This window comes from Acanthisitta chloris, unplaced genomic scaffold (genome assembly GCF_000695815.1).
Source record: "Acanthisitta chloris isolate BGI_N310 unplaced genomic scaffold, ASM69581v1 scaffold25462, whole genome shotgun sequence".
Classification (NCBI taxonomy): Eukaryota; Metazoa; Chordata; class Aves; order Passeriformes; family Acanthisittidae; genus Acanthisitta; species Acanthisitta chloris.
In genome coordinates, this window is record NW_008660267.1 from 38,187 (window position 1) to 49,604 (window position 11,418).

The 11,418-nt window shown below is 37.7% G+C and overlaps 1 protein-coding gene across 1 annotated transcript in view; it reads left to right on the forward strand.

The window, feature by feature from the left end:
- Positions 1-11,418, forward strand: part of TRPM6 (transient receptor potential cation channel, subfamily M, member 6) — a gene marked incomplete at its 3' end in the record, with an annotated part of 64,692 nt that overhangs the window by 29,579 nt on the left and 23,695 nt on the right. The window contains exons 17-23 of the mRNA XM_009069766.1: positions 421-701; positions 1,723-1,951; positions 2,540-2,695; positions 5,370-5,501; positions 6,595-6,723; positions 8,773-9,024; positions 9,960-10,134. Of these exons, the coding sequence (XP_009068014.1) occupies positions 421-701; positions 1,723-1,951; positions 2,540-2,695; positions 5,370-5,501; positions 6,595-6,723; positions 8,773-9,024; positions 9,960-10,134 (1,354 nt within the window). The remainder of the gene's footprint in view (positions 1-420; positions 702-1,722; positions 1,952-2,539; positions 2,696-5,369; positions 5,502-6,594; positions 6,724-8,772; positions 9,025-9,959; positions 10,135-11,418) is intronic.

Consider the following 11,418-nt stretch of genomic DNA (forward strand, 5'->3'; position numbering starts at 1 on the left):
ACAAGGAGTGTTTCACTACTGTTACCAGTTTCTTTGAATTGTTAACCCGAATGTGATCCTAGCTGTGGTTCATGACTTAAATACATATAGCTATCCAACAGTTTACTACTTGCAATTCAGATTTGTGTGCAGTTTTATTCTCATGAACCTGAACTTCAACCATTCATTGAGATTTTCTGTATTTTTAAGTTTTATTTTTTTTAAAAAAATGAATTTATAGGTTACCAGTTTCTTTGAATTGTTAACCCGAATGTGATCCTAGCTGTGGTTCATGACTTAAATACATATAGCTATCCAACAGTTTACTACTTGCAATTCAGATTTGTGTGCAGTTTTATTCTCATGAACCTGAACTTCAACCATTCATTGAGATTTTCTGTATTTTTAAGTTTTATTTTTTTTAAAAAAATGAATTTATAGGAAAGATCCAGTGCCTTCCATACATTTAAGAAGAAATCAAAAGAGGATATAAACTGCACAGAGAATTATGAGTCAACTGGCTTTATCTACCCTTATAATGACCTCCTGGTTTGGGCAGTATTAATGAAAAGGCAGAAGATGGCAATGTTCTTCTGGCAGCATGGAGAGGAAGCCATGGTCAAAGCTGTTGTGGCTTGTAAACTCTACAGGGCAATGGCACATGAAGCCAAACAGAGCAACATGGTGGATGACACTTCAGAAGAGCTCAAGAAGTATTCAAAGTATGAGTTTTTGCTTCACCACAGTTAATAAAGTTTTGCAGTGTTAAGAATGGTTAGATATTTTCCTAATCCACTAAGAGTTTGAAGGGTTAGTGATGCCATGGGCTATGGAGTATAAAAGAAATACTTCCAGCTACTCATTGTTGATATTATTTAATGGATCTATGCACTGATGTGCAGTCTGGTTGAGAAAGCCATTTGCATATTACCTAGTTGTATGTTTGAAAATTAAAATATAATTCTGCTAAATGGTCAAGATAATGACTGGAATTTCCCTTACACCTTCCCTTCTAGCTCAGCTTGTTAAAAAGCCATAAGGCACATAGGTGTAGGACTTTTCAAACCTTTAACAAATAGTAATGAGCAAAATAAAATCAGTGCTTAAATCCTGCTCTATGTAAGACAAATGAAAAATGTGTGTTGAAACAACTGACTGCATGAAAAGTGAAGTAGACCAACAAAATTTTCAAGTTTTCAGTTAGTGTTTTCTGGTAGTTTTTCTTGTTAATAATATGGTTTATGCTTTGTAGACTTCATGCGTAAGAGTCAGGTGCAATAAAATGTATTGTCTTCATCTGTATGCAGTTCCAAAGCTTAATTTAAAGGAAGTTGTGTCCCTTCCTTGAAGAATCTTCCCTGTGTAGATGTAGAATCTAAAAGAAGAGGCTTTTGCAGCTGCCTGCAATGCTTGCCCACAGTGGTGATGAATCTGTTGTTGAAGCAAATACACAGGATATCGTTGGGTCCATTTTGATTCACTGAGTGAGATTAAGAACAAAACAAACAAATAGAAAACAGGATCGCCTTAACCTTGCCATTAGGACTAAATAGTTAGGATTACTCCCCAGGTTGCTTTTCACTAGGTATGTTGATAAAACAATGAGAAAAATGGGAGAAGGCATGCTTACTGAGATTGATAGCTGAACTTTACCAGAGTTATTCATACCAAATTCTTTGCAGCAGTGATTCTGAGTTTGTACTGATCCCTGTTATATTGACTGTTAATTCCTTTCTGCTTTAGGGAATTTGGGCAGCTTGCCTTAGATGTACTGGACAGAGCATTCAAACAAAATGAGCAGATGGCCATGAAGTTGCTGACCTATGAACTGAAAAACTGGAGCAACTCAACTTGCTTAAAACTAGCAGTGTCTGTGGGGCTGCGGCCTTTCATATCCCATACATGCACACAGATGCTGCTGACTGATATGTGGATGGGACGCCTGAAGATGAGGAAGAACTCCTGGTTTAAGGTGACATTACTCTAGCTTTTTCTGAGCATCTAGATGCTGTTTAGATGCTTTATACATGTTTTTGTAGTTATGAACATGGCTAATGCAGGTTCAGACAGCTGTGCTTAAGCACGTATTGGAACATGCACATCAGGAAGAAAAAGAAAAGACAGAGAAGGAAAATAGTACTTACTTCTGTTTTACTTTTTTGCAAAAGTAGCTGTGGGGTGACATTAGGAAGGTGGGATTTTTTTGCGGTTCGCATTCTCTCATCACCTTTCAGTCCGTCCTCACCTGCTCTTGCTTCCCTACCATTGCTTTTTCCCTGACAGAGCTGCTAATGGGAGGAATGCTGTCCAGAGATAGAGAGCAGTATCAAATGCATTCCTAGATACCATGACACTCTTCAAAGGCACAAAGCAGTCAAGAGCAACACACTTCTTCAGAGGCTGTAGGAGTGTGATACAGAAGTTCCCAGCACCAGGGACTCCCTCCCAGGCCAGTGGAATTGCACTGGGTTTTTGCTGACACCAGGCATGGCTGACAGTGGCCTCAGGTCTATGCTATCACTGCTGAATTAATTTCCTGAATCTCGTGTCTCTCCTTTAGGTCATTATGAGTATTCTCCTGCCTCCCACTATCTTGATGCTGGAATTTAAGAGCAAGGCAGAAATGTCTCATGTGCCTCAGTCTCAAGACTTCCACCAGTTCACATGGTATCATGGGGATCAGAGGCCAGCCAGCTCTAAAGATGCTCTGTCTCTGGTTAGTCTGTAATGATCAGTTGTTTGTGGGTCAGAGTCTGTTTATTTACCACAGTATAATTCTGAAGAGTGAGAAGATTGTCAGCAGCTAGAAGTGTTAGAACCAAGTTTTCAGGAAGTAGAGGTTAGCTCCCTGGTTTGCATATGGAGTGAGGTGACCTTGGACAAGTCACCATCTTGGATGTCACTTCTGTACTGGTCATAATGAGAAAATCCTTCTCAACCTCACGAAAGTATATTGAGATTATAATTACCTGTCAATTGTGAAGGTCTTTTAGGGCACAGTCTGTTCAAGCTACAGATAAATACCTATGTAATCTTGTATGCTGGATAATTTAAGAAAGATTTCATATCAAGCACAAAATCACAACTATAAAACTCAATTCTGGTTGCCAAGGCAAGCTGTCCAAAGCAGGGAAACCACAGAACCAAGGCAGTCCAGGACCTATCCTTTCCAACTTTTTTCTCCTGCTCTGCCTGGTCAGTAGCCAATGCCCTGCATCTCAGCAACAGCCTCTCCTCCTGTTTATGGCCTTCCTTCCTTCTTAATTTCTCCGTGTGACCTGAATTACATCGTAACACTTCCATCTTCCTTCCTTGTTGAAAAACAGGGTATCTTACTTCTGTATTCCTTGAGCCTGGCAGAGATGCCACTTAAAGCACAAGAGTTTTGTTTAGTTATCTGAACCAAGTCCTGAAACATACTGCAAGGACCTGTGGTTGTGCAATAGCCCTACCTAGGCCTGTTTGATGAAGGATCTAGCATAAATGAGGTGACATCTTTGCCTTTTAAGATCTAAATTCTCCCAGATTTCTGCTAATCCTTTCTTCTCATTCACCACACCTACCTTTAGCTGAAAATTTCCAAAAATTTTCAGTCTGAGCTGGACATGAGCAGACATGGATAACTTCCATCCAAAAGGGCAAATGTTGCCGAGGTGCTAACCAATGAAAAAAAGATTGTTAAGTGAGAGCTGTCAGGCAACCTTTTTTTCTTTGCTCACCTTACAGCAGACAAGCATTGTAGATTGCTGGTGACCTTCTCAGTTAACTTTCAATTTGTGTGCAATAAAAGAGGGCAGATTGTCTTCGAGGGCTTTTTCAGCAACATGCTAAACTTATCATTGCTGGTAAACCTATGGTGGCCACACTTGTGTTTTCTCTGATGCAGAAAAATGCTCAAAGCTATTTTCTTCTGCCATGCCTGTCTAACATAGTTCAAAAAAGCCTTTTATAGGGTTAGCTATGATACAGACGACAGGCCAATTGTAAATACTTGCACCAGGGCGACCCCTGCAGTCTGGCAGAGGGCAGCAGAGAAATGTACGTAAGTACTTTTCTTATCTTCCTCAATTAGGTCTCCTCCCTTCCTGTGTTAGCAATAAGCTTAACTTTTGATTTTATCTAATAGTGTTATGTAAAAGTCTCAGCTACCATTTGTTCCTAAATACCCTTACATGAAATATTATAGAAAAATATACAGACATTTTCAACAGTATATGTGTGCTGTGTAGAGCATCATACTTACACAATTACGAATTTCAGTGATCTGCTGCACCTGGAAATTGCACTCTTTCATGGGACAAATTCTCTCCTTCAGCTTGGAGGATCTGATAGTAATACACTGGGATGGTTCTGTGTATCGTATTCTCTGGTTTAGCCCTTTTTTTGACTCTCATGTGATAAAAGATCAGTTTTCCCTGATTATTCAAGGAACCATTGTGTAGTAGGGATAAAACATAGCATAATAAACAGTATACTGAAGATGTTTAGTAGCAGTAAGTTTTAGCAGTGATATTAGCCGAGGCAATTGGCCAGCATGGAAACAAAACTGAACAAAGTAGTTTGGTTCCATCAGCCTTGCCCAGCTATTAGCTATTCATAGCTCCCTCGGGCCTCTCTCCTTCATCACTGAAAGCCCTTTATGCGCTTTGTGGTTTTGTCAGTTGCCCAGTGCTGTGTGTCTGCAGATTTTTTTTTGGTTTCAGCTAGCAATCAGATATTTGTACTTTCAGAGAGGTATTCAGACAAATTTCAAATTCTGAATACAGAATCAAGTGTCTTGGCTTTTTTGTGTATTTGTTTTTATTTGACTGAAGACAATAAAGAAGTTATCTGTGTTTTTGTAGGCAGATCTTTATAAGAGAGTACTTATTTCAACCCTATCTTCTAATCAAGCATACAGTCCATCAAAAATAGCAATTATATTCTGTATTCAGAATTTCACTGTCTTGGCATCTTCTGTACAATTGCATAGATGAGCAGAAATGCGACGCTCATTCCCTTGTTTCAGGAAGTGTCACAGTTGTCAGTGGAGCTTTAGCTCATACAGTTATGTTGAATGAGAGTTTGGAAGAATTGGAGAATGGAACCTGTATTTCACAGATGGGGAAAGCAAGACAGTGATTAAATGATAAGTGAATTCAAGTCTGCTGACACTCATTGCCTGTAGTCATGAGAACAAATTCTAAATTAGTATTTATAGTAGAAAAGTGTCCATGTTAATTATTGCAAATGAGATGGTTGTAACCAGACAAAAGTGAGCTCCAGTAATGGTTTGTGTATTGAGAACAAAGTGTAGACATCTGTGCCTGTCTTCCCTTTAAAACAGCATAACCTTTGAAATCATAGACCATTGTTCCTTACTTTTAAAATGTTGTTTTCTTTTGAAAAAGGATTATGATGTGGAAAAGGTTGCTCAGAAGTCTCATGAAGACCAAGTAGATGCTGGACAAGGAAACCTGCCTAGTACTAGAAAAATATATGAATTCTACAACGCGCCAATTGTCAAGTTCTGGTTTCACACGGTTAGTCATCATACTAGAACTTGGATTGGTAGAACTCTCCTTTGATCCTTCAAATGCCATTTGACTCTGCTTTTACTTTGTCTAGCATAGATTTGCAGCCACTTAGTGGTGGGGGTAGATGGGATGATACTTGAACAATATCCCATCTCTGACAATTAAGTGGAAAGATTTTCTACTAAAATAATGCAACTACATAAAAAAACCCAGGGAAAAAAAATTTATAAGGAACTAAGGTATAACTGAAGCACAGTTTTTTACAGTAGTTAATTGCACATGTGGAGATTGAAGGTGGCCTTAAATACCTTAAATACCTCACAAATATTCATATCCCTTCCTTTAGGGACTGTTTCTGAAGGAGTAAATATTAATCTATAGGAAATCATTTGCTATAGAAAAATACTCATTTATTAAATCAATTTTAGTAAGCCTTTGTCAGTAGAGTGCAGGATGTTTAAGATCAGGCAGCCCATTAAGTCAGACCACCATGAACATAAACTGTTACTCCTTTAACAGGGTGTGTTTAATTGCTTTATAGGTTGTTAATCTATTGTGTCAGATAGCACATTCTTGTACCTTTAAAACAATGTGGTTTTCACTTGACATTGTACTTCCTGTGTTTTGGAAGGCACTGATTAACTAGCAGTGATTGATGTAACTCTGAGAATTCATTCTTGCTCCTACAGAGGGTTGGGATAAAAGCAAAGGACTGTGCAGACCACAGAATAGAATCACAGAATAGTTAAGGTTGGAAGGGACCACTGGAGATCATTTGGTCCAACATCCAAGATAAAATATTCTGTCTCATATTTGGGGCTGGGGCCTTGGGCAACATATTTGTCTTCCACTCCTGTTTTCTCAGCACTAAAGCACCAATTTCCAAATTATGATTAAGGACATTCCCATAAAAGCACAACAAACAAACCAACCAACCAACCAAAACTTGAGAGAACTGGAATAAATATTTTGGACTCAAAAATTTGACAGTGTCCCAATAGTTCGAATACATGTAGTCAACCAAATCACCTGGTACTATATTTGCAGAAATTTGTTGGAGATTTTTGTGCATATGGATTATATACCATGTGTTTTGTAGATGTCATACATGGCATTTCTCATGCTCTTCACTTACACTGTGTTGGTGAAGATGGAACCAAGACCAAGTGTGCAAGAGTGGCTTGTTATCATCTATATTTTCACCACTGCTGTTGAAAAAGTCAGGGAGGTAAGTATTTCTGTTCACACTTCCTATCTGTAGAGACCAGAGAATACCATAATCTGAAGAATGCTGAATCCCACAGTAATTTTGTAGAATATTTAGCAGAGGTAAGAATTATACAGGGAATTTATTTATTAGAAGTCTTGTATTTGAAGACTAGTACTTGGGCCTTAAAAATTCATCGGAAAGTTGGTCCTTAATTCTCTGCTTTTCTGTATAGAGCTGGTGGTAATGTGCAGGTCACTTGAGAGAGACTGTGCTGAATTGAGATTTGGAGCCTCAGTGTAGGCACCTGATTCATAATTCTTTTGAGCGGACCATTAGATTTCTTATAATGAAAATGAAATTTATCTTTAGATATTTAATCTGAGTGTGGACTTTGTTATGAATTAATAGGTGTTATGCATAGAACAGTCTGTGGCTCTCCCTCAAGTCTATTAGACCTTGGGAAACAAAAATGCCATCAGCTTTTAATGCTGGATTCATTGAGCATGGAAAAATGATATTTCAATCAAAATTGATTGAAATTATTTGCAGTTGACTAAATCTGAGCTTTTGAATAGAACTTGCACTCCAAACCTGAGTTTGGGGACAAATGCAGCTATGTACTTCCCAAATTATTATATATGATCTGACATATACTGACTGTAGAATCAGCACATAGTAAACAATGTAAGTTGTTTTATATGACATTTGAAATGCTGTGCTTTCAGAGGAATAAAACTATGTAAAAAACAGCCACAGTTCTGAGTGAAGGATGCTGTTAACACAAATCACTCAGAAGACTGTGACATCAGTATTAGAGACATGAAAGATTTCACAGGGCAGCACAAATGCTGGGAATATATTGAAGTTTGGATAAACTTAAGTTATGCAAGTTATGTGTCTGCATGAGATAGATAGAAAAAATCTGCACCAGGATTTTCTAACTGAGAAATAAGTTGAATGTGAAATAGAAACTACTTTGGAATCACTGTTGTGCTTGCATGGTCTTGATGATGGGACAGTGGAAACAACAGTTCTTCTTTCCAGCATTATTATTCATTGGACAGTTTGAAATCAATGTCTTCTACTTGGTTTTCTTTATCCATGTTCTAGTTCTGGTCCATTAGCAAAGACTTTGTATGACACTGTCTTGCACGTGCAGCGGATTAAGTGCTAAGGACCTTGTTATATATAACCACAAACCTCTGTATGTCTAGATTTTATCAACTAATTGTTAAAGCCTTAGGCCCTGATCCTACAACTAGTTACTCACGGGAGTTAGTGCAGGTCACTTGTTTGCATTAATGTCTTCATATGCATAAATTCTTGCAAGATCAGGGAATAACATTTCAAAATCCCTCCTTTGCTTAGTACTTATTAGTGTGATCTTACATAGCACTGCATAATTACCCTCACTTGTGGCAATGTGCAAAGGTTTTATTTACAGCCTCCCAAAGATTCCACTTAACACATTTGCTCAGTGAAGCTTAAAATCACTTTGGGGCACCTCACAGTTCAAGGAGTGAACATTACATTCTTTACCTTGCTAGTTGCCAGCACTTCTTTTTTTAGTATGTCCTTGGTGGAATACAAGGATCTATCTTTATATTTTCAGTCTGAAATAGAACTCATTAGTTATTTTCCCATCAGCAAGGTTAGGCTGGTACTTTCCATGACTTAGATATTTATGAAAAGGCTGTTGCAGGTCATGACCACATTCTAGAAAATGCTTGTTAATTTATAATTATACACATGCATAACAATTCTACATTGGCTGCTCCTTTCTACTGTGGCATGTTCCCTTTAGTGAATATATTCAGGCTGAAAATCCATTTTGGCTTAGGAATAGCTATCCTATTTGATGTGGAATACTTGAGCAATATGACACTTAAGTGCAAACTTCAGTTGATGGTGAATGGCAATATGCAGTACATGGGCCTAAAACAAAAAAATGTGGTGATAAACTATACATTCCCAAATAGCACGTAATAGTTCAGACAGAAATGGCTAAATAATGTATTTGTGATTTTACTGAAGTTTCATTGGGTTTTTTTTCTGCATTCTACTCAGGTATTTATCTCAGAATCTGGAAAATTTTGCCAAAAAGTGAAGGTGTGGATTTATGAATACTGGAATTTTACTGATTCTATAGCTATCATCCTGTTTATGATTGGGTTTTGTTTGCGCTGGTCCAATAGCTCTGTTCAAACTGCAGGGAGACTACTTTACTGCTTGGATATTATATTTTGGTATACTCGCCTCCTTGATTTTTTTGCTGTGAATCAGCATGCTGGCCCATACCTGACAATGATTGGGAAAATGGTAAGTATTGTTCTTTGGGGCATTATTTTTGTCGTTAAAGCATCTATTCAGGAATATGTAAAACTCAGAAGTGACAGAAAAGAATGATGGTCCAAGGAGAGGTCACGTCATGGTTCATAGTGAATGCATTACCTGAAAATACTATGACTTACTCTGTTCATGAGTTGACCATAATCAGATTTAAATCTTCTCTAATTTATTAATGATATGAATTTATTCACAAAAGCCATTTTTACTTCATTCCTTAGAGAAGGGTTGCATTTGAGTTGATTTTCTGATCCAGCTTGATAACAGGAGAAAGGAAAGTCAGTGCCTCTTTCAGACAGGCTCACTACTATAGATAATTGCCCTAGCTCTTGGAATACTTTTGTTATTATTTTGCATTTTGGTTCAAATAATTATATCTCATTTAGCTGGAAAAATTTCTCTAAGATCAAAGTTATATTTTTTCTCTTTTGGTGTAAGAACTGCTGCCTAGTCTTGAGGGATATGTGCAGATTTGTGCTGTAATTTTCCTCAGTTATTGGGAACTATCTTATTAATACTTCTATATTCTACCTTGCATGGTAATTCTGATTCAGTGTTAGAAGGCAAAATAATTTTCAGTGCTGTTCCTTGCTCTCAGTTTGAAAGAAGCACCACTGAGAAAAATCATCATCATAAGGTCTCTGCATTTTTCAAATCTATCTTAAGAGGGACATGAGAAGCAAGTAGGCGTTGTGGCCTTTTTGGTCCAGGATGATTTTAACCTCTATAAAATGCTCAGGTGGATGACTTAGAAATAAATTATTCTATTTCCTCTGGCATAGTAGATTTTTATCCCTATTTTTTACTGTGATTTATAAAAGCAGTGATTGATACCCTTCCCTAAAATGTCCAACTTTTTTTCTGTATAATTAACACAACTAATTCCTTCATGCAAATATGTCTTTCAGACAGCAAACATGTTTTATATTGTGGTCATGATGGCCATAGTTTTGTTGAGTTTTGGAGTGTCACGAAAGGCAATTCTTTCACCAGAAGAGCCTCCTTCTTGGACTCTGGCACGAGATATTGTATTTCAGCCCTACTGGATGATGTTTGGTGAGGTCTATGCTGGAGAAATAGATGGTAGGTATTTTTCACAATACTGCTCAACAGCTTAAATTTAATGTGTGCAGAAACATGTCCCCTTTGGGCTACTAGAGTTTTGACTACCTATTGAATCTATTCTTTTCAAACAATTCTGATTACTGTATATATATATATGTTCTTAATAAGTAATGCCGTATGAGTTGAGAATATTAGTTTCTTTGCTAAAAAGGAAGCTCTAAAACCTTCAAATTTAGCTTTTCAAATGAATTATATTGCAAATCTCAGAGCATAGCACATAGGAACTAAGACTAAGCTAGTTCGTGGTCAGGAGATGTTGCAGTGAAATGAATTTCTTATTAGTTGCATCCAAAGCTGCTGATCTCTTGAAATAAAGACTACAAATTTGCCTTAAAGGAATAACGAATAAGAGGCGGGGGGAGGAGAAATAAGTTGCCTGACATCATTCTTAAACAGATAAATCATGTGAACATAGCAAAAATAGAACTAATTGATGTAAATAGGGAAAATTGTTTTATCCTGATTATGGCTTTGACCCTGTGTCAGTAAGACAGAAAAATCAAGCACTTCAGGAGGTATTTCAGTATTATAGATGGAAGGCACTCTCATGCTCCTGAGTGATGGATACAAGTAAAAAAGTCCCTAAAATAGAAAAGTAGGTAGGCAAATAGATACATACATTTATGATACATAGTTCAGCATAGACCCCATACATTAAAATAATTTAAGATATTGCATCCATTATTACTACTGAAACAGTCACATGATAACTATGTATTTTGGTTATGTAAGTCATAATTCTTTTAATAAAAGCACACTGTTAAGTTTCACAGTTTAATCTACTTAATAACTTATTAATGCTAAACCTTTAGAAATTCCCAAATAAAGCTGTGATTTCTCTAATGACTCTCTGCAGAATATGTACTGATCTCCTTTTATGATCAGGTGACCGGCTGGTGGATGAGGGGAAGGCTGTGGATGTAGTCTACCTGGACTGCAGCAAAGCCTTTGACACCATCTCCCATAGCATACTCCTGAAAAAGCTGGCAGCCCACGGCTTGGACAGGGACACTCTCTGCTGGGTTAGGAACTGGCTGGATGGTCGGGTCCAGAGAGTGGTGGTGAATGGTGCTGCATGCCGTTGGCGGCCTGTCACTAGTGGTGTTCCCCAGGGGTCAGTGCTGGACCCAGTTCTCTTTAATACTTTATTGATGACTTGGATGGGTGGATTGAGTTCACCATCAGCAAGTTTGCAGATGACACAAAGTTGGGGGGAGTGTGAATCTTCTGGAAGGCAGGAGG